The sequence below is a fragment of the Callospermophilus lateralis genome, chromosome 5 (genome assembly GCF_048772815.1).
Source record: "Callospermophilus lateralis isolate mCalLat2 chromosome 5, mCalLat2.hap1, whole genome shotgun sequence".
Taxonomy (NCBI): domain Eukaryota; kingdom Metazoa; phylum Chordata; class Mammalia; order Rodentia; family Sciuridae; genus Callospermophilus; species Callospermophilus lateralis.
Window position 1 is genome coordinate 16,348,389 of NC_135309.1, and position 23,465 is coordinate 16,371,853.

A 23,465-nucleotide genomic window follows, 5' to 3' on the forward strand; every position below is an offset into this window, starting at 1 on the left:
GCTCAGTTACAGAACAATAAAGAAAATAGGTTTTTGATTTTTTTTTAATATACTCAAGTCTTTGGCCTGAGTTTGCTATAGGCTATAAACAAAGAAAAGATGTGAAAATGATGGATTAATCTCTAGGATTGAGGTCATCTTAAGGACTAGACTAAAGGAAGATCATGGAAGGCTTTCCAGAGGAGGTGACCCAGGGACAGGGTCTTGAGGGTCTTGGAGGGACAAGTGTGGGGTGGTGAGGACGTTGAGAGTGGCCGGGAGCCAGGCGGCTGTGGCAAGCCGTGTGAGTTGAGTCTGGAAGGTGCTGGGGCCTGTGCTTGGATCTGGTCGCTGGGGAGGATCCTGGGCCAGCCGCTACAAGGGCTGCTACCTGGGGCGGCCAGGAGGAGGCGCTAGGCTCCCGTGGCGCCTTGCATGGAGGTGGCACTCCTTGGTCTGGCAGAGAGCCTGGTCCTGACCTGCTGCCCTGTGGGGTAAAGGAAACAATCCTGCTTCTTGCACAAAGCAATTATGAAAACGTCCTCATTAGGAGCAGGATGGGCATAACAAAGCAGCTAATTATGAGATCTGAAGCTCTCGTGCCTTAGGACTGACTTTACCAAAGATGGGATGATCCTCATGGTGGACTGGCGGGGGTGGGGCTCTATCTCATTATTTCAGGAAATTGAAGCAGGCAATTCCGTAATGTGTGACGTCTGCCTGAGGCTTAAGGGTCCCAGAACTTCACCTCCTCATGGGTGGTCCTCATACCACCCGCATCAGAAAAACCTGGATGAGAGGGGATGTTAGGGATGCCGGATCCCAGGTCACAGCACAGAACAGTGACTCAGAACGAGCAGCTTGACAACATCCTCAGATGGTTTGTGCGCAAGAGTTTGGAGGCAATGTCCGTCAGCAACACTCCCTCCAGCTTCTAGGCTGCCCGGTCCTTACCCGATTCTCTCCCATTCAGAGCCTTCCCACGTGGCCGTCCCCAAAGCCCACCAGCTCTGTGGTACAGGAATGGGGACCTCGGTCAGTGTTCTTGGTTGCAAACTACAGAGTCCACTCTGGCTTGTTCACGTCGAGAAGGAATTTACCAGAGACACCGGGTAGTTCAGAGAGTTTCCAGGAAGGTCGAGGGGTGGCTCTGGGATAGGCCACGGTGCCTGGCGCAGGTCAAACCCGAGTGGGGGGCTGTCCTGGCAGGCGTCCATGTCACCACTGCTCACAGCCCCCAGTCCATGGAGGAAGGAGACCCAGGACTCGCCAACATAGCACCCCAAAGCCACTTGCCTCTCCTGTCCCTCTTGCTACTCTGCCCCTAGGTCCTCTTCCTCAGATGAACCCACCCAAATCAAACCCCAGGCCAGGCCCTCTGCAGGGGAGCCCTGGACGCAGAGCAGATGGAAGGCGGAGTCTAAGCTCCCCAGGGCGGAGAAAGAATCCCAATGAGAATCCAAACAAGGAGGGTGTCCATGGATCCTGGGGAAGAAACAAGCTGAATCTTGAGCCCTAGCGATGGCGGAGCTGCCAACTGGCTGACCTCGCGGGCAGCTCCTGGGCACGGGAGTCCTAGGGGTGTGAAGGGCCCCGTTCCTGAAACTGAGCCACATTAGACTTTGGGCAGGTCCTTTTACCTCCTGGACCCCTGAGTTCTTCATCTAGACGGTAAGAGTGATAACAATGTCACCGTGTCCTTGGGACAAGAAGAAAAAGGAGCACGCGGAGCCCCTCGAATGGTGCCACCGTGCTGGCTGCTGTTGGGACGCTCTTACCACCAGCTCCCCCCCACCCCCACCCCGGGACGCTGCCTGCAGGCCCAGCAGCCAGGCAACCACAGTGGGCCAGACACAAGCACCTACTACGTGCCAGGCACTGCTGCAGGACTAGGGAGTCACAGGGAAAGGCCTGTACGGCAGGCAGGCCGGTGACTGGGTGAGAACTCCATGAGACTGCTCAGGGTGGACGTGGGGCAAGTGGACGCCAGTCAAGTCGGGCTTTGTGGAAACCTGTGTCCTTAGAGAAGCAATGGCGGGTCTTGGTCTGCAGACCTGGCAGCCGCACCCCTCTCTAGGCCTCAGCTAGCCTGCTCCTCCCCACAAATAGAAGCCATCTGATTGTTAAGGCCCGATTGTCCCCACCCCCAAAATGTGGCCAGCAGAGCACAGCACTTGACCCCAATAAGAGGAGGCTTCCTGGGACCACTAAGACCTGCTACGGTCCCCCACCTAGCTATGGGGAGTGAGTCCAGGGCTGCTGGCGGCCACTCAGCACCTCAGAGGAGCTTCCTGAGACTGACGCTGACACAGAGGGGAACAGACAGAAGAATGGAAATCAGCAGATTCTTATAGAGATTTTCTTTGTGCACCTGGATTCATCTGTGCCTGAAGTCAACCCTACCCTGGCCCTCTATTACATGAACCAATGCATCCCCGAGATCCCCCTTAAACAATAAGGGCTGGGCGTCTGTGGCTTGAACTAAGATGATCCCAGTTAACTGGGATGGGATGCTCACTCTTGCTTCCCCTGACAAAGGGACCCTGGCGCTGTCTTTGGGGCCCAGGCCTATGGAACAACTCCCGGAGCTCCATGGATTCCACAGTGGGAGTCCCAGCATCAGCCTGTCTGGGTGGTGCATTCTGAGGTATCGTAGCTCACATCTCTTCGAGAAGTCCCCTCCTTCCCAAACGAAGAGTGATCTGAAGACTGTTTAGACCCTGGGGTTTCTATGGCCGGGTATTTGTGACCTGTGACATCTTGAGATCTCAGAATGGGGTTTCCTGCCTATGAGTGGAGACAGGAAAGTGGGGGGTCCTGGGCTCTATGAACCCTGACATCCCTCGAAGCCCAGCACGGCCCCCGCAACATTACACCTTGGACATTGCTCCTGGTGACCTTCGTAGGAAAGGGCGCCAGGTGTCTGTGAGCTCTGCCGTGGCCCAGGTCCATTTCACCCCTCCTCCTGCCGGGTGCAGGGTGGCCCAGCGTATAGATGGGGAGGTCGCCCTGCCCGACAGTGACAGCAGAACCAAGTCTGGTCTGGGAGGAGGCCGTGGGGATGTCCCCGACTTCAGAGGACACAGCGACCCAGCTCCCGAGCATCCCGCTCACCCCCTGCTCACAGGGCACGTCCCTCGTCACACGCCGTAACAGCCAGCCACAACATGAAACGGCTCCTTTGGAACTGCTGCGTGTCCCTCAGTGCAGGGCGACAGTCATCTCGTCTATTAACCTAAACTCTGTCCCCACAACGAGTGCTGCATGACATTAGATTACATCATGACTCTCCCCACAAAGGCGCAGCTCTTTGTTTTGTTTTTTGAAGACTTTTGCTGTGACTAAGAACCCAGGGACACACAGGGACAGCAGTTCTGAGCTGTGCGAGGTGGGGGTGGGGTGAGTGTGTAAATGGAGTGCAAACTCCCGCTCAGCCACCCTCCACACTACACCTTCAAGGGCGCCATGCCAGCATGTGCCTTGGCAAAACAGCAAGCGACCTGCCCGTCATCAGAGTGTCCCCAAAGGTCTAAAAGGCCAAGCTCAGCTGCCTGGCCCTGCCACAGCTGTGCACCACTGACGGAAGGTGCCTGGCACAGGGGCCCCAATGGGTTGGCACTCGGGCCCTGTCCCAGGAGCCCACAGGGTCTGGGCGGTCACAGGACCTCCCCAAATTCCACAGAAGTCACTTGGCCAGGGCGGACTTCTCACTGGGACCTCTGACGCCTGAGGCCGGGGGCTCCTCTGGGCCAGCACCTGGGCCTCGGGTCACTGGGCCCTGCTCGTTCCTTCGGGCCTCTCCAATCCTTCTGTAAGAAGCCAGAAGAGCAGCGGATAAGGACACACAGGGCTTCATCGGCCCCTGCCCAGCCGGGCGCCACAGCCTGCGCGAGGCTCCTTTGCTCTAAGCTTCCCAGTCACCACTTGCTCTGAGACTTACATGAGGACACTGGGCCCAGGAGGGTGCCTGAGCCCTGCGGGGCCACAGAGCGGGGGGTGGTGGAGCACGGTTCTGGTCCCGCTGCGGTCAGCACTATAAGGTGGGTGCACACAGTGGGACCGGCTTGCAGCCTGAGCCGGGCCTGGCACATCTGGACCATCCAAGGGTGGTCGCGGGATAGAACTGGGAGGGCCCAGAGACGTGTCACCCAGGAGGAGCACCCTCAGCAGCCCCATTTCCCTGGTGACGGGCACAGAAGCGGGGTGCATGGCACCAGGACACAGCACCCTGCTGAGGGAGACACAGGGTGCCTTCTGGAAGGACTCCCTTCAACCAGGTGGACCTGCAGAGTTTCCCCCCACCCCACTCCCACCCCAGGAGAAGCTTCCAGATCCTCCTGCCTCTCCTCAGTTGCCTGGGAAAGGGGCTTGTCACCACGTTTGGCTGGCACTGCGATACTGCAGTCTGAGTCAGAGGAGCACTCGACAGGAAAGGTCACGGGCTCCCAAATTAACTCGAGGGAAAACTGCCAATCAGCAGAGACGCGCCACGGGTTTTCACGGAGCTCCTCCTGCCTGCATCCTAGGGGGCTGCGTGGCCCTGCGGACACAGGGCCTGTAGGCACCACGTGGGGCTGGTCACTGCCACCCCCAGAGGTCGGTGGCCCTGGGCTGAGTCTTGGGGCACTACCTTGTGCTTTCATGTGGTCATTTCCTTTATCCTCACAGTGACCCTGAGCCAGGTGGTGCCTTGGTCTCCCATTTCACAGGAAAGAAGAGGTTAACCTTGGATGCCCAAGGTCACCCAACTAGCAAGGGCTGAAGCAGGCTGAGGACCAGGCAGCTTGCAGGGTGTGTGGGCTCCTCTGCTGCAGGCCCCTGGAGACAAGGGCTCACCCAGAGTCCTGGCCACCGGGTTCTTGCCTCCAACCCTGGGCATGTAGGGAGGACCCAGCTGTGTGGTACCTCAGGCTGAGCCCGGGGCCTAGGTGTTCAGCAAAGCCCCCAAGGTGCTGGACAGAAGCTCAACCCTCAGCTGACCCATGTCCCTCCCTGGCTCAGTCTGGAGCAGGGCCTGGGTGTGCATGCTTCCTCTGGTGCCCCACCCATTTCCCAGACTCGGGGTGCTGGAGGGAGGAAGCCCTTTACCCTGGTGAGCCCAGGGAACTCAACTTGGTCACCCCAGGGGAGCCGTCCACTCTACACTGGGTCCACCGGGCCTTGGAACAGAGTGCACTGCGCTGGGGATGAGGAGGCAGGCCCCGGTGTGGCCGTGAACAAGGCCGTGCCCTCCCAAGATCTGTTTTCCCCTCTGTGAGTGAGGGTGTGGACTAGTTGAAATTTAACTTTTTTCCCCTAGATTTGACATTTTGTGAGTATCTACCTTGGGAGGTACGGCAAACCTTAGATAACAGAGTCACCATACACTCACGTTCCAGTGTTTCATATGAATTATGCCATTAAATTCTCCCAACCATCATTGGAGATAGGTTCTACTATTACCATTATTTTTATGTGATTGATAGGAAAAAAGAACAGAAGGGTCAAGTGACATGCCTCAGGTCACACAGCAACTAAGTGTTGGAGCCAAGATTCAAATCCACATACTCGGGTTCCAAAGCCCAGGACGTTCACCTTTACATTCTTCTATTGCACCCTGAAATTGTTAGGCGTGACAAACCACCATAAGAAAACTGCAGAGGGGCCCTGGCATCTGGCAGGGCTGGTGGTCCTGAGCACACAGGAGATGCCGTGCTGGGGCACAGCCTGGGGACGAAGGTTGGTGCTGAGGGGGACGGGGTCACAGGAGGCTGGAAAGAGATAGCCAGATCTGTACGGAGATGGGCGGGTCTGCAGGCAGCACGGGGCTGGTCTCCAGAAGGTGAGAGGATGGAAAGGCCACGGGAAGGAAGCTGAGAGGCCTGGGCACCTGCCCTGACCCGTGTGAGGGGCTGAGGCGGAAGTCAGAGTCACATCTGCTGCAGAACAGCATGGCCTGGCTTCAGGTGGCAGGCAGTGGTGTCCGAGGAGAGGGCAAGAAGGCTGTGGCTGCTGGTGGGGAAGAAGCAGGGACCACGGTGGTCACAGCCGGCTAAGGGAGCCCCGACTGTGGTGCAGCGAGCTGGGCATGTGACCCCTGAGTGACCACATGGAGGAAAGCTCAGGAGATGCCCAGCATGCACTGCAGAGGCTCAGCCAGCAGGCAGGCACTGTGGGGGGGGGGGCTCTCCCAGGGAGGGGACACGCAGAGAGGAGGGATGAGGTGACGACCCTGGGACCCCCTCCTATAAAGAAGGGGGCCCCGGAAGAGAGTGCATGGGCTTCCTGTTCCCTGGGCTCTGCAGCTGCCCAGCCTGGCCCTGCAGGCAGGATTCTTGGGAGGGAAGTGATGCACTCGTCTTTCAAACTCAACTCTCAGAAGCAGCGAACGGAACCCTGCCTCCGAGTTCTGGCACCGGCCCAGGATTCCCCAGCAGGCTCTGAATTGTGTAATTATCCAAGCAATAATTATGCCTGGCAGAAGCTCTGACTTTCCTGGGGGAGGGCCTCCGGGGCAATCGCCCAGTGGCCCAGCACCACCAGCCCGCTCAGCCCAGCTCTCCTGCACACCATCAGTGGCCCCCTGCCTGAGGGAGCTGGGACATCTTTTGCCAGAGCCAGACTGGGCCTCCTGGGGCACCTGTGAGCATGCTGGGTTCTGCATCCAGGAGGTGCAGCCCCATCTCGGACTCCGCCCACCACGGAGCAGCCACCATGTCCCATAGCTCTGGGGAAGACCCGGAGGGGAATATCCTATCAACTGGGAGCAGGCAGCTAATCAGTTTACCCCGTTGGTTGCCTGGGGGGTCTTCCAACATAATTAGCATTCCTACCAAGGCGCTGGTGAGCGTCAGTCATGCCTACAACTGCCGCAGACGCCACCATCAAAGCGTCAACATTCCTTTGTTCCAAGTCCCCTAAGGAGGGGCTCACGAGGGAGGCTTTGGAGAGAAAACCCCGAGCACTGGATTTGCTTTTCTCACTTCCCCTCCTTCCTGCTCGCTTCCTTTCAGGGATCAGGGAGAAGCTGCCAGAAGGTCCCGCAGGAAGCTGGCGACCGACCAGACCCGTGGGGCGGTGGATGTGGCCCCCGCTCATTGGCGGGCAGGACGGGGAAGTCTGGGGGGATGGGGGGGGTGGCAGGAGTGTCATCCATCGGGGAGGCTGCTGGCTGCTTCCCAGAGACCTCACAAGGTGGCATTTACCTTGGCGGCTTCCCCAGCCTCTGGCAGCAGCTTGGAGGCTTGGAAAGCGGGGTTTGCTGGCACACCCCCGGAGAGACCCATCTGTCAGGAGAGTGCTCCCATTAACTCAGATCATGAGAGCTTCCTATGAAGCACCGGGAGAAGCGGGACTGCCACACAGCGGGGACGCTGAAGCCAGCAGGGCCAGCTCTGCATCTCCCCCAGAGGCGCATGGGAATACCAGGGAACTCGGACTCCCCGAGTTGGCTGCACCCTGCCCCCCCCCCGCCCCCCGGGGTGTTCAATGTCCTCACGCTCTGGCCCTCTGCTGTGTTCTCTCCTCGGGAGGCAGTGCCCACCTTGGGATCCCACAGGCCTGTCCCTGGACAGGGCAGGACTTCTCTGCACGGGTCTGGTCAGACCTTGCCTCCGGCTCCTGACCTCTGGCTCCTGAGCTGCCCTGCTCTGTGCCCAGGGTGGCCGCATGGCATCTGAACTCAGACCCCCTTGGGAGCCAGGGCTGCCCATCCTTGACTTGCTATTTGTGGCTGACCTGGTCATGTGGCCTTGATGCCATCTCTGTCATGTCCTCTAAGACCACGGCTGTCACCAGGCTGGCTGGGGACAGTGCTTCCTGCCCCCTCCTCCTTACAGCTGGGTGGGGCTAGGCATCGGGCTCCCTGATGAAATCTGTGTGTGAGTGGTGTCCACCGCTGCCAGGTCAGGGGGTCACGAAGCGGTGGGCCACCCAGCCCCTTCACCTGGAGGTGGCCCGGGTTGATACAAGCACAAGATGGAAGGAGGCTGGATCCCTGGGTGACCACATGGAGGAAAGCCACCTCAAGCAGACGTATGAATGGGAAACGCAGGTGTGTGAATCAAGCCACGGCGGCCGGCGTTACCCTCAAGCACACGCCACGCCTGCCTGAGATCAGGGTTGCCGGCCAACCTGGTGTTCAGTCTCTCCCAGGACTCCAAGTCCATCTGCAGACACCGTCCTGGTGTCACTCCTGAAGGTTGCAGTACCGGGTGGATTTTGTTCCCCAGGTCTAACTTGTCTCCCTCCCAGATGTGCGCTGATGTTATTTGCAGCCCTCAAGCCACAGACCTTGCAAGTGGGACTCTGAAAGCCTGGAGGTTTGTACAAATAAAACCAACACACAAATGACGACTACCAGTCTTTCAGGCAGGAAGAGCTTTACACACGTGCACACAGAGGAATACACACCCTGCAAAGCAGACCCCAAGGAGCAGGAGAGCAAGCCTGGGCTGAGCGAGGAAGCCGCAAATGTGGCCCTGGGCAAATGAAAACTCCATCTGTTTCTCAGGCCAGGTACTCGACTGATCTGACTGCTTGGACAGCTGTGTTAAGGAGGATTCTGAGGTCCTATTCCAGCTCTAATGGAAAAGGTCCTGGGATAGAGGATCCACATCGGCCACATGAGGTGGGGGAGAGAGTGATGGGACATGCAGCCGTCGTTCTTGTTGTAGTGACCAGGACTGTGGCGATAAGGAATCTGCATTTACCAAGGTTATAGCCCAAGTCGAACCACAACAAGCCAAGTAGTTCTTAGCCCTGAAGTGAGCGCCCATCGGGGATCAAGGGGTCTGCAGACCTCTTTTCAATGAATCCTCAAAGCAACCCTCGTAGGGGTCAGTATTCTTTTCTTACAGATGGAGGATCTGAGGCTCAGAGAGGGTAGGGGATTTACCCAGGCTCACACAGCTCAACAGACACAGAGCCAGCTCCAGTCCATGGCCCGGCCTCTAAGTCTGAGCTTGTTGCTATTACGTGAAGACCCTCTGAATCAGGACTGCGGGGGCAACGCACGGCACTCTGCAGGCTGGTTGCTGTCGGCTGACAGAGCAGAGCCAGGGTCGGGAGGCAGCTGGGTTGAGATAATGCAAACAGCCAAATGGTGTTGGGTTGGGGCTTCCTGCAGATTTCTCTTATCTCTTGAGTTGGTTTACTGCTCCCCCAAGGTTTTGGAGTCAGTCAAGAGGAGGAGAGGGTGATTTCGCACAGTCAGTCCAGTGGCGTGGAGACCCAGGGCAAGCGGGGTTTGGTCTCTGAGGCTTCCAGCTGGCTGTGCAACTGCAGCTTCCCTGAGCCTCGGGCTCCCCAAATATCCATGGAAACCCACAGTGGGTAGCAGGTGTCAAGTCCCTGAGACCTAAGGGCCGACAGGTCTGGGTTCCAGCCCCGTCCTTGCAGGTCCCAGCTCTGTGACCTCCGGCTGCTTCTCGTCCTCTCTTGGCCCTTCCTCAGTTTTCCTACCTCTAAGACAGGAATGCCACGTCTGCCTGTCCGGGTTGCAGGACAATTAAATGAGATGATTTCAGGAAGCGCTCAGCCCAGTGGTAGCTGTCATATACAAATAGCATGGCTTTCCTCCCCCTGCCCATGACACACCCCAGTGCCCTTTAAAGAGCACCTCCTGCTAGGCAGGCAGAGTCCCCAGGTCAGCCCCCTCAGTTCCCACCCTTTGCAGACGGCACATGGTCTCTTCATTCTCAGCTCGCTCTGTGTCTTCTTAAGGCCTCTCCCCCTGGATCCTCGTAGTCTTCCAATAAGAACCAGCCCGGCAGTGAAACCGGCCACCAGGGGCCGGCCACCTGCACCCACGGCTTCAGATTTTCTCCCTCACCCTTCTTTCTCCTCTCCCTCCATTGCTTCCTCCTCCCTTGACTTTGTTCCAGGACTTGAGGGTGACAACGAATCAACTCCAGAGACAGAGGAAGGCGAGGCAGCTGTGACCCCAGCACCATGTTGGTCTGGCCATTTCTCCCGGCCTGAGCTGCCTGGGAGACAGATCCTGCCCTCTCTCCATTCACACTTCATCTTCCAAACTCTCCCCAAGGAGCCCACCTGAGCTAATCTGTGTCACCAACCTCACTGGACACAGGAAGAGACCAGTGTCCAGCAGCACTAGCTGCCAGGTTGGATTTAAATCCAAGGCCAGTTTGTCTCCAAATCTTATTCCTTACGGGGCAGAACAGTACTGGGACCCAGACACCTACAGTTCACCCTCTTCTTGCTCAACAACCCCCCAGCCACATGGGATCCATTGAAGAATCCCTCTCTCCAGGCTCAGAATCAGGATCAGGGGATCCAAGCAGAGTCCAAGCCCCACAGTTTGTACCAGAGACCCACAAAACTCTGGTCTATCATTATTCACCACTGAGAATCTCAACCCCTCCACTAGTTATAGAAATAATGAATGAGGCCAATATTAATAGCTGCTACCATTTACTGAGCCCTTAATCTGTGCCACATACTCAAAAGCTATGAGAACCCTATAATTTGGCCACATGATACAGAGGGACCCAGCTCACTTATGATTTTTGATTTTCCGGTGGAGTGAGGGCCATGCATATTCAGCAGACACTATGCTTCAGACTCTGAATTTGGATCTTTTCCCGGACTAGTGATATGACATACAACCCTCTTTTGAGATGCTGGGCAGTGGCAGGGAGTGGCCGCTCCCTTCGCCCTGTGATCATGACGGTGAGGGGAACAACTAGCCCCCTGGGGTGTGCTGCAACTGAGCTTCGAAGTCCAGAAGGTCAGGTGCTCTCCACCGCTGTGACTTACAGCACCTTCGGTTTCTGATGGCCTTGAGGACGTGACCTCATCACAGGAGCCTGCTTGTTTCCTGTGCACCGTGCACAGGTCTTCAGGGGCCTCTAACCTGCCCGTGATGGAGGGTAGCTGGGGGTTCGGGCACTCGAAGCACCTTCTGCAATCTCCCCCGGGGACGTGGGGAGGACCCACTGCCAGGAGGAGCCAGTGCAGAGCCAGGACATGCCCCTCGCTCCTGCCACACAGCCAGACACTCTGGAGCAGCTGCAGCAATGCCAGTTTCTCCCCATTCCTTGTGGTCAGTTAGTGAAGAATCAGACAGAACAGCCTGCCTCTGGGGGCAGGCTGGTGGCACAAGGGCTCAGGCCAGGCTGACACCCAGGGAGGAGAAGAAGGAGGAAGCCTGCAGCACTCTGTGGGTCACGGAGCTGGTGCAAGCACCTTGGGATGAGATGGGGAGCTGGGCCCAGCCACCCCGTGGGGGTCCTTGAGTTCACCCAGGAACGTGGCCTGTGCCCTTCATTTCACAGATGTTTACTGATGATGTGACCGTGTCCTGCCACGTCCTGCCATGGCGCTGTGCTGGAAGGCAGGTGGCAAGAGCCGTGTACATGAAAGTGATTCTGAAAGGCCAACCACAGGTAAGAGAAGAAACCCGCAGGCAGCCCTGATTTGCCTTATGTTCTTGCTTTTGGCAAATCCATGGGGGAACTTAAGTTCTGGAGGTTGGAGATCCTCGTGCAGTGTAGTCAAGGAATAGGGCTGGGACCAAGAGAATGATCCACAAGGCCACCGTCATCCTACCACCTCACCACCTCCCCCAGCACACCTCCCGCACCAGCACAACCCTGCCATTACCTTCATGACCACCAACAGCACCCTTCGTCACGGCCATCATCACCGCCACCGGCCACCATCATCACCACCACCCTCACCATTGTCATTGCCTACACTATTGCCACCATAACCACCACACCACCATCATCACCACCACCGCCACACCTGCCATACCTGGGATTGGCAGCATTACCACCAACGCCACGTGTCTCCGTCACCCACCATCACTTCCATTGTTACTGTCACCAATGCCTCAACACCAGTAGTACGCCTGCTCCACTCGTCCTAATAACATCACCCCATCACCACCACCACTACCACCATTGCCACCACCAACACTGTCACCACCAACCATGAGCATCACCACCATTGCCTGTCACCTCTCAGGACCCACCTTCCTGCATGTGGGCAACCTGATGCAGGTCTTTGCCTCCATTTCTGGTGACAAGCTTCCTAGTGACAGCCTCCAAGCCCCCAAAATACCAAACACCAATGTCACTTTCCATCCCTCTCCTTTCCTGCGGCCTGCTTCTGGGGCTGGCCCATTGTATCCCTCTGCCTGGAACTTCCTGCTGAGGCTCCTGCCTGGGCCAGGCACTCACCCTTTAATCAAGCTCCAAAGCCACCTTGGCCAGGCTGCTCCTGCCCTCTAGCCCCAGAGGCTCCATCAGAGGTGCTTCCCAGGTGGGGGAGCCGGCACAATGTCACACCCTCTGCAGCCTGGGGCAGCGAGGCTCCAGGTCAGCCCAGCCCTGCGACTCACACCCAGACCACATTCCAGCCACCTTCCCCAAATCCTGGCTCAGCTGCCCTCGAGAAGGGAGTCTCTGGGTACAGGTGTCCCTTGGTGTCCATGGGGGATTGGCTTCTACAGGGTCCCTGCAAAGCCACTATCTGCGGGTGCCCTTATGTAAACTGTGTGTCCACTCTAACTCATCTCAGTTACTTACTGCCCAATGAAATGCCTGCCCAGCACTTGATTTGGGTGTATTCAGCACAGCATTTAGTGCATGACGAATTTGAGTTTTAGCTTTGGAACTCTCTGGAAATTATTTTTTTCCTGGAACATTCTTCATCTGTGACCAATTGAATTTAAAGACATGGCACCTGCAGATGTGGAGAGCTGACTGCATTTACTCTGCCTTTCTCGTCTGGCAAGGGTCCAGTCATGTCCTCGAATCCCTGGGGTCCTGCACAGCTTACATAGAATCAAGCCACGGAAGCTTCGGGCACTTAGTGGGACTCTGCAGACCTGCCCTCACGTGCTCAGTGGATGCGAAGGGCTCTGAGCACAGAGGAAAGGACTCTGAAGTCCCTCGGTGCGGATGGAGCCCTCATTCTTCCACCAGCCTTTGGGGGACCTGGGCACGTCACCTCTCCCAGAGCCGCAGGTCCCCATCTATAAAACAGGGAGATCAGCACCTGCTTCTCATAGTAGGAGGTTTCACCTCTAACAGGAAACTAACTGTCCTGCCCACCTCGTGGGTCCACTGGAGAATAAATCAAAGTGTCAACCACACTTAGACGGCACGTGGGCCGTGTGAAGGTCGTTTCTTCTGACTGTTGTTTTATCAACACTTTGCACAGCCCCTGGGGCACAGTAGGACTCCAATGCAGACGACCAGTTTTCTTTGCCGGTTTCTAACTCCAAAGCTGAGACACCCAAAAGGCCCCCTCAAGGGGTGCCCGAAAAGCTGAAAAGATAGAGGCTCAGACGCTGTGAAGAGACGTGCTTTGAAAGCAGATTATATTTCAAAAGAAAAAAAAAAAGTCACCAAAATAGTCATCGTGGGAAAAAAAATCCGAATTTTGATAAACTTCCTTATACCAAGTTTACCATTTCTGCCTTACATTGTGCAGATGGCCATTACTGGGGAGGTCGGCCATGTGGCTGCTGTGGCCTTTGGCCTTGGGGACGTCATGTCCTCAGCCCAGGGCTGGCCGAGGGCACAGGAGGGAGGCCCCTGCCCCTGCCCCTGCCTCCCCAAGGGAGCTGGATTGACAGCCCACCTGACCCCTGGGAGGGTCACCCCGGGCCAGGAAGGCAGCACGGTGACAGGGCCTGGGTGCCACCGCCCTGACTTCCCGGAGATGGCTGGAGTGGTGTGGCCTCCACCAGCGCCCTCCCCTCAATTGGGCCAGCGCGGGTCTGGGTGGGGACCCGAGAGGGCCAAGAGGAGGCGGAGATGCTATTTTCAGCTCCTGGGAGCTCAGCAGCTAGTTGTCCACCTCTGGCCGGGGATCAGAGGCTTGCTTGACCTCATGCTGTAGGCAGGAGGCCATGAGCAGGGTGCCTTGGGGTCAGGCAGGCTTCAAGTCCTTGCTCTCTAATCACCAGCCAAGCAAGACTTCCCTGAGCACCCCCAGACCCGCTTCCTGCCCGGCAAGATGAGATAATGCAACTGTCAAAAGACTACTATAAAAATAAAAGGAGGTGAGGTCACCTCCCCCCACAGGGGTTCCGCCGAGACCCCTGGAAAAGGCAGTTGACTTCCGTGCTCCGGATTCTTCCTTCGTCTGTGTGGACTCCTGCTAACTTCTGATACATTTTCTGCCTTCAAATCCCGACTCAAAGGCTCTGCACATCAACTCTCCCCCAGCCTGCTCTGGATCCTGAGCGGTGCCCATGCCTCTTAGGCAGGAGGGTCCTAGCTGCACAGGTCTGTCCCTGTGGTCTTAGAGGAAACTGAGAGGAAGACCCAGGAAGCCCCTCGTCACACTTGATGTGGCAGAGAACGTGGAGGTACGGCTAGGGCCACGGCTGGCAGAATCAAAATTCAGCCTCTCACTTGCCTGGAATAACATTTAAAATTAGTAAATTAAAACTTAATGGGCATACCTAGTCTGGCACTTCTGTTTTATTAAAAAGAAAGAAAAGCTCAATTTCAGAAGTGCTAATCTGGGGAAATCTGACTTCGTAACTATTCGTATGAAGACAAGCAGGGCTGGGGAAGCCTGGGGTTCGGATGCTTGGAGGGACACAGAAGCGGTGTGACTTCAGGCAATCCTCTCACCTTCTCTGGACTTCATGTTTTGCATCTATAATAAGAGGCTTGAATCAGAAGCTGTCAAAGCTTGATACATATTTTTTCCATCTTGGTATATAATTTTATGTAATGCAATATATATTTCTGTAATGTGTGCTCTAGGCCAATGCTTATAAATGTCAGTGGGCATACAAACCGACTGGTGATCTTGTTAAAATGCAGGTTCTGGTTTGGAAGGCCTGAGCTGGGGCCTGGAGTTTTATGTTTCTAACAAGTCTTTAAGGCTGCTGGTTCGAGGACCACACTTTGAGAAGCAAAGACCTAGAGAGCAATAACCTATTTTCCTGCATACTTGCTATGTGCTGACCTCCGTTTCTTACATGCATTATCAAATTTACTACTGATGCCTTAATTTTCTAGATCCTGTGAAGATGAAAGGCCACACAGGCCAGCTGACTTGTCCAAGGCCACATAGCTAATAAGACACGGAGCCAGGATTTGAATCCAGGTCTGTCTAACCAAGAGTCTATACTCATGACCTCTGGACCACACGTATGTGTAACATGAACTTGGGCCAATGAGCAGCTCAGGACAGATGGGGAACTAACCAGAAAGCCACCGTGCACTTGCAAGGGTAGAACAAACCCTTGCATTTTTTTCCTTGGCAATGATAACCACTCACGAACTGACTGACCCCTCCCTGCCCCTCTGGACCCTGTGGGGGCCCTGACTCTGATGGGTGATGCTGAAAGTTTGGGGTTCTAACATGCCTGGAGATGTTTCAGTGCTGCATCCTTTACTGACAGACCACGATGGCGGTAACAAAGGGAGAAAATTTTAGTTCACATAAATGATTAGAGCAGAGGAGAGATGTTTCATCCTATTAATGAATTTGCTAATTGGCCTTCTGTCCCCAATCATTTCATATTCAAGCTTTCGCAGTGTCAGATTAAGTGGAGACAGATCCAGGGCGCTTTGAGATGGGCTGAAAGTGGCCATGGGTGGCCTGTTTATTCAGTAGGGCTACCCAGTGCTTGGCCGCCTTCTCCCACACCTCTGGCCAGGCCGGGCTATCTATCCACTCAGGTCTCTTGGCTCCCAAGCTGAGGCCCAGAGGCAGAAGTCAGTGTGGGGTTAAAACCTTAAGCGCTGGGACCCTGAGCAAGGGCTTTTCTCCTTTGAGAGCTTCAGTTTTCTCTTCTGCAAAATGGGAACTGCAACAGTGTCTTGTCCTGCAGGGCTGAAGGGACCACGGTGCTTGGCACTGAGAGTGGCTGACCCACTTTAGCCATCATTAATGCTTATAAATGTCACTGGGTATACAAACTGACTGGTGATCTTGTTAAAATGCAGGTTCTGGTTTGGAAGGCCTGGGTTGGGGCCTGGAGTTTTATGTTTCTAACAAACTCCTGAAGCTGCTGGCTCGAGGACCACACTCTGAGAAGCAAAGACCTAGAGGACAATAACCTATTTTTCCTGCATTTTTGCTATGTGCTGGCCACTATTTCTTACATGTGTTATCACATTTACTACTGAGCCTTAATTTTCTAGATGATCTGGAGATAAAAGGCCACACAGGCCAGCTGATTTGTCCAAGTCCTGTCCAATCCTCACAGGTGACACACATATTCATACCTTTTGCCATCTAAAGTTGACAACTTCCCATGGTGTCACCAGAGACACCGCTCAGCATTCCAGAGACCATGGATATGATGGCTTGGGCCTCTGAGTTGTGGAGTCAGAGGCCACAGGACAGAGATCACCAAGGGTGAGCAGATGCCAGAAGCAGGGGTTATCCCAAGGGCTGGAACCATTTCCCCTAGGCCAAGTGCTGTGCGCTCGCCCAGCCCTCTGCAGCCCTCCCTGACCCCACCCTGCCCAAAAGGAGACACTGACTGTCACTGTCTCCATTTTGCAGAGGAGCAAACTGAAAGACTCAGTGAGACAGGCTGTGGGTCGGCAGAGGAGGATGTGATCCCAAGCCTTCACTTTAACCTGGTGGTCCTGGCCGCGATGCACCCTGGCCACTATGCACCCTCTGCCCAGCTTCCCACCTGAGCACAGTGCGTCCCCCCACGTCCCCCACCACTGCACTGACGAAGCGTTGAATTTGGCTGGAATGGACAGCAGGTAACGCAGAACACCACCGCTGGCTAGGACACAGGGAGACAGGGAGGGGCTCCATGCCATCCGAGGAAGCTAGTTCCAGGAGGTGACCTACTTACAACGCTACCTGGAGGGGAGGGGAGGCCCGGAAACAAGTCCCTCCGAAGGCCCCAGGACTCTTGGTCTCTTTCTTCCTCTCTCCCCTAAACACTGCTCCTCGCCTGCCTGATGAATGGGAACGGCAGCTCCAGGGCCATTATGCAGAATGTCACAGGCTTCTCCCCGAGCAGGCGGACGCGGATTTCTCATCTGCATCGCCACGTCCCGGCACCACTGGGAGCCACCGAGAACACGAGCCGTGGCCCATCCATCCCCACCTCCACCAGCCCACATCCATTAAGCCTGGACCCAGTGTCAGGCCTGACACAGGCCCTGGAATACAAATCAGTCCCCGAGAGCAAGGCAGAGAGATGAGTGGGTAAAGCCATCAGGACAGTCTCTTCCCGTGTTCAGGGCTGCAGCGAAGGGACAGTGACAGCTGTGTGGGAACCAAGAAGCCAGGGACGTGCTGTCTGCAGCTGCCCCGGAGGGCTTTCCCACAGGAACAAGGCCTTGAAGGATGTGTAGGAGCTAGGACACGGGGAGGGGCTCCAGGTGAGCGGGGAGAGGAAGGTGGGTGGCGAGGCTGGAGTAGACCTTGGACAGAAGTGACAGCAGCAGGGAAGCAATGCTAAAGGTTAATTATGGGATGGGCTAAGTTAAAAAATAAATGTAAATAGACATAGAGCCCCGATGTCACCCAGACAGGGTACAGTGGAACCCCAATTCAAGGGGACACAGGAAGTCACTGGGGCCTTTCTTTCCACAAGAGAGGGAAAACAGTCTCTTGCGCCTCCCCCACCTTCCCCAGGTCAATTTGGATACCTGCTGGTCTCCAAACAACGGCCGGGACTCTTCTTGATGAATTCTTGGTTTCCTCATTTCTAGGAATCGTTTGCTAAAAGTCTGCTCTTCATTGGCACCAGGGTTTCCAGACCCTTGATTCCTTCAAAATTTCACAGTGGGGCTGCAATGGTTGAGTACAGTTTGTTCCCTCCAAAAAAAAATCATGATGGAGTCCAACTGTCATGGAGCGAAGGGGGGGGGGGACAGCCCACTATGGGGTTTGGAGGCAAGGCCTTGGGAGGTGATCAGGAGCAGGTAAGGCCACGTGGGGGAGCCCCATCACTGAATCCTGGTGGCTTGATAAGAAGAGAAGGAGACCAGAGGTCACCTAGGGGCCCCCTGTGTCTCACCACGGGATGGACGCACACCTCAGGACCCTGCCAGCGAGATGTGGCTCTCAACCTGGAACCTCCAGAACCATGAGCCAACACGAGCCTCTTTTCTTGAACAGGCCCCCGATCTGTGGTCTTGTGTTATTAGTCACAGAAGGCAGGACTAAGACAGGGTTAGATGCGGGACTTGGGGAACGTGGTTATCAATATTGATTCTTCACGAAGAGTCCTTCATCATAGCTTTTCTAGGACCCTGCCAGTCATCCGCTCGTCCGCGGACGCGCACCCTGGGTGCTCACCCACTCCCGTTCAATCATTCCTGCTGTCGTTCTTTGCTTATTCATCAGTTGCCTCATTCGCTTGCTCATTTATTGAGCCCCTTATTCATGCAGCCGCTCAGCCCCTGCTCATTTGTGAGATCAGCTCCTGCATTTGGGCATTTACAGAGCTGATCGTGAGCAAAGCCCTTCCAGGTAGACAAAATCCTTCACCAGGGTCCAGACTGAAAAGCCCCACGGGTTCTAGGCAGGAAATCCTACACATTTTCCAGCCTTTTCCATCTCTGTGCTGTTCATCTCGAGCTCCACTGAGTTGCTCAGCTGGAATTGAGCAACCAGAGATGTGCCTGGCCCTTGGTGTGGGTTCCTCACACTTTTGTGGATATCGGGGGCTGGGGGGTAGTAGGAACACTGTTCTCAGCACTTTCCTGCTAAATGGTAAACAGATTCGGTACATTTCATGGACAAAGCCAATTCAAAACCAGCAGACCAAGTCACAATTCATTCCAAGTCCAGGGCTGGGAACTGAAATCTTAGGGGGAAGCTCACTTTCCCAGCAGGGGCCACAGTTCTAGGAAATAATGGAGAGCCACCGTTGTTTATGATTTCCCCTGGCAAGTATTTACCGAGTACCTACTGTGTGCAAAGAACTGAGTGGGAAATGGTGAAAAATGATTCAGTTTCCTGTCCCAAGAAGCCGAGACTCTGGTGATGGGGAAGGAGCTTAACACCTCCCAGGGTCACCTAATTCCAAGCATGACCTGTGAGTCCTAAGAACTCAGACCTTAACAGAGTTTAGGAATTCAGATGGGGGAAGTCGCTTCTCCCTGGGGCTTAGAGAAGGCTTCCTGAGTATGGAAACTGCTCAGCGAGGTGGTGGAGCGTGGGCAGAATTTTAATTAGCAGACCGACTGGGAGATAGAGACTACTACGGAGTTACTGGGCAAAGGGACAGAGATGGGCAAAGCTGGATGCTCAAACATGTCTATCCCTCAGTATTCCCCTTTACAAAGGAAGAAACTGGCATTTCCAAGGTGAAGCGATTTGCCAAAGGTCCTTTGGAGCCAGGATTGCGCGACCGCAGAAGATCTGCTTCTCTGTGACCCTGCCTCTGGCCGGTCTCCTGGATGCCTCCAGGTTAAATGTGCCGCTCCATCAATACACTCTGAAATCTCCGGGGTAAACTCTGCCTCCATAAATTCTCCAAGGGGCTCCATGATTTAGAAGCCAGGAGACCAGCCCCATATCTTTGTCTGCCCTGCAACACGGCCTTCCAGAAAGCAGCTCCCTGGGCATTCTAGAGACCCGAGCAAGGCTCAGCCCCTTCTCAGAGTTCTGAATGCCTCACTCAGTCCTGGCAGAATAACCCAGCAACGAGGGGTATTTGCTTATAGGAAAATCTCAGCCTAGGTGGTCTTGGCCTAGAGCCAGCTTCCCTAAACTCTCCTGCCCTCCCACTCCCACAACCAGCAATTGCACCTGCATGAGGCTCCTCTAGTTGTCCCAACCCCCTAACCCAACTCGCTCAGCCATTCAAACCCAGGAGCAGGGTCCTTGGTATGAGAAGCACAAATAAAACTGTCAAGAGTCCGAAACTGCCTGGGACTGGATGCAGAAGCCAAATCCCAGAAGCACGGCTTTACCAGTTTTTAATTAAAGACTCACAAAGATCCCAAATAGAGAGAAGGCTGGAGAGTGAACTTGGATGTTTTTATTCAGAGGCAGAGCTCTTCAATTACTTGAGATTTCTCTGCCTTCAGGGACCTCTCCCTGAGCTTCCCAGTTGGGCTAGGTGCACTCTTTTGCAGCACTAATCATGCAGAGTCCTTGGCGTATTTTAACGACATGTATGTATTTCCAAATTATATTTTCAAAGCATTCAGGGCTTTAGTTGAGCAGGCTGTGTAGTTTTCGGGACCATGCAGGAAGCAGAGGCCAGCTGGAGACTGAAGCAAGGGATCGGGGTCTCAGAGCCGAGGACTTTGGTCTTAGTTACTTGGACAGGGCTGGAAGAACATTCCAGATTCAAGCTGTTAAGACTCTCAAAGGTACTGCCTCCTTCTAGTGTGGCCTTACTCTGGGCATATGGAAGCTCCAAACAACACAGCCATAAACTGAATAGTAATCTAAAATCTGCTGACCACTTATTATGCAGCAGACACTCTGCTAAGTGTTTGACTTGCATTATCCCTGAAATGCACACAACTCAACAGCTATTTTAAGATAGTAACTACTACTCTCCCTGTTTTACAGTTGAGGAAAACAAGGCTTAGTCACACAACTAGTGAGTGGTGCAGCCTGGGTTTGAACCTAGCGGGGGGACTGATAGCTGGGTTGAAAACCCCAACCACTCTCTTCTGACTGCATCTAATTAGATCTGAGCCCAGCCTTGCAGAGATCACAGCAGCAGCTCCAGCGAGAGCATCGGCAATCAAACCGTAGAATTTGAGAACCAAGTGGAGCCTAAGAAAATGTCTACTGTAACTTCCTCTTTTTAAAGAAAACAAGGCATGGACTGGGACAGCGAACTGACCACCAGCCCTTCTGTCTTGCTCAGTGGAATGCCAATCAGCAGAAGACCCTTGCAAGGGAGGCAGCTTGGAAGTCAGGGTCTCCTCTGATTAGCATTCCACTAAGCAAGAGTGAGAAAAGACTCTGCCGGGCAGCTGCCCGGGGAGGCGAGCAGCTGCGCTCCTGGACACTTCAACCCAGTGTTTCAGGCTCTGTGCAGGAAGTGCCCAACACCCAGGACTCGGGCAGTGGCTCTGGACCTACTAGGATGTCTGTTGTAAGGGTTAAGTGAGCATGCAGATAACACACCTAGCAGTGTGCCAGGTACACAGTAGGGGCACAATGAATGCTGGTATCCCCCTTCTCTTTCTTGGGATTCTGGGAGAGAGAAGCAGAGAGCTTTGGCTTCTGAGAGTCCTGCAGGAATTGATTCAGGGTGACCTGGAGTTTCAGGTAGCACAAAGGAATGGTGGATGGTAATGTCTGAGCTCTTGCTGTTCCCAGTCCTATTAAAGGAGCTAGCTCCATGTCTGTCTGTCACTCTATCCTCTCATCCTTGTAACCATCTCCTATTAGTCTCTGGTGACTGTGGTCAACACAGTGTACGAGGCAGGGTCCTCTCTCCCTCCATTCCCTCTGCGACGCAGCATCCCACCTATTAGATGAATAAGAAAACTGAGCTTCGGGAGGTGAGGGGACTTGCCGAAGGTCACAGAGGAAAGGCACAATGAAGCTGGTTACACCAGATGTCACTGGACTCTAGAGCCTGAGATTGTTCTGTGACCCCTAACTCCTCTTAAGGGGAGTGCAGGTGTTGAAACTTCTTTTCAAACAACCCCCCAAATTTCCTGTCTCCATAGTCTTCTGATCTCTGGGACCTCATGGTAGTGAGATAGGGGAAGGGGTCCTGGCTTTGGTGCTAAACATTGTCCCCAATCAAGCAACATCCCAGGATCTGTGAGAGGCGGGGCTCTGCAGGTCAAAGTCCCCTGCCAAGGCTTGCAGACAGACCTGTGCTGCTTAGGACTAAGCAAAGGGCAACCAGTCCCTCCCTGACACCAGGATGTGGGACTCAGCTTGTGAACGGGCCAAAGCCTCTTCTTGTGTACTGGCCTGAAAATTCTGTCCCAGTCTCATCACCTAGGGTCTGCACCCAAGAACTCTTTCTTTGGTGCTCAGCCAGCCTGATATTTCTGGGGACCGCACCAGGATCCTGGACCCTTTCTTCCTAGGGCCTTCAAGGACAGTCTACTCTACAGCTCTTTGGTTCCAATCAAGGTGAGATGACCCAAGTCCTAAGAGTAGACTCACTGTCTCCCAAGCTCACCACTGCCCTGGTACCGTTCTGAGCATTGGCCAGCACAAGGGATATGCGTGTATCCCCCACCTGTAACCAGATCTAGCTCCAAAGGCAGAACTTGAATGTCAGGTTCCTTAAAATCCTTCCACTACTCACAACAGCATGTGAACATTAATCAAAACCAAACCCGTTGCTCTCTTTTCCTAATTGCTTCCAGGTTCTACATCCCAACAAGCAACTTTCCAACTGTTGGCTAGGAGGCCTGCACAGGCACCATGGCCCCCACTTCACATGGACCCCTTGACAAGTCACTGGTGACATGGCCCAGCTTAGCTGGGAACACACAGCTGCAGGCTGTAGGCAGGAGGGACTCCAGTGTATTATGCCTCTTAAACCTTAACAGAAACTCCCCTCTCAGCCCCCTTTGACAGTGCCCTGTGGTCCCGGACCTTGGCAGCTCGCCCATGAGATGCCCTTGCTCCTACTGACTCTTGAGCCACCAGGACAGGAGCCCTGGGAATTTCACCACCTGGCAGCAGCTGATTCCTTTTGGCTTGCAGAGGTTTTTTTTTTTTTTTTTTTTTTTTTGAGGGGGTGGGCAATCAGAGCCCCCTCTCCCTGGTTGGGGGACTAGCAGGTTTGCACCTGGTATTGTCAGGGGAGCAGTGGGTGAGTGTGAGCACCCTTGCTGGATGGCGCCCGTGCCATCCATCATGGGAGCAGAAGAGCTTCCCAACATTTTCATGGGAGAATCCAGTCACCTCCACCTGTGAATCTGCTCCTGGTGATTTCGCCAGGAGGAGGGTTGGCCCCTGGTGCCCCAGAGGGGTCCAGGTGCCTCCGGGTTCAGCACCCACTCTGGCTCCCTCCTCTGGGTGCTCACACCAACCCTCCTTACTCCTTTGGATCCAAGAACCTGTTTGGGCTCCTTGTGGAGATGGGGGCCCAGACTCAGGGAGGCAGATGGCGACCCCAGCTCAGCACCCAGAACCCCCAAACCCAGCCAGGGGAACAAAAGGAAGAAGGACTGCTTACCTTTAGAGGGTCGCCTTTGTTTGGTTTGCAGAGATGAGAAGGTGCCCATGACGGCCCCCATGGCAGCGAAGACTTGAGTGCGACTTGGGACCCCGGGCCCTTTCCTCCCCTCCCCTGAAAGGAAACCAGTGTGTCTCCTCTACTCCGAATTGGAGGAGAAAAAAAGGAGGAAGCCGGGAGCCCCGGCAGCTCGCCTGCAGCCTGGAACGCAGCGAGCGTGGGGCTGGGGCTCAGGGAGGCGGCTGGCTTCCCTCTCAGCCCCGCACATGCACTGACTCACAGGGCCGGCGGCTCGGGTGAGCCTTCGCCACGGCTCCCGGGAGCGAGGACGCAGCCGGTGGTTCCCTCGCCAAGGGCCGAGGACGGAGCCCCGGAGCCTGCCAGGCGCTGGACACGGGGCCGGCGCCCG

The 23,465-nt window shown here is 55.1% G+C and overlaps 1 protein-coding gene across 3 annotated transcripts in view; it reads right to left on the minus strand.

The window, feature by feature from the left end:
- Kcnip1 (potassium voltage-gated channel interacting protein 1) overlaps positions 1-23,117 on the minus strand; it is a 187,357-nt gene extending 164,240 nt beyond the window's left edge. For all 3 annotated transcript variants that reach the window (XM_076855681.2, XM_076855677.2, XM_076855679.2), the window contains exon 1: positions 23,057-23,117. In XM_076855681.2, the coding sequence (XP_076711796.2) occupies positions 23,057-23,117 (61 nt within the window). The remainder of the gene's footprint in view (positions 1-23,056) is intronic.
- Positions 23,118-23,465: the final 348 nt, after the last annotated feature.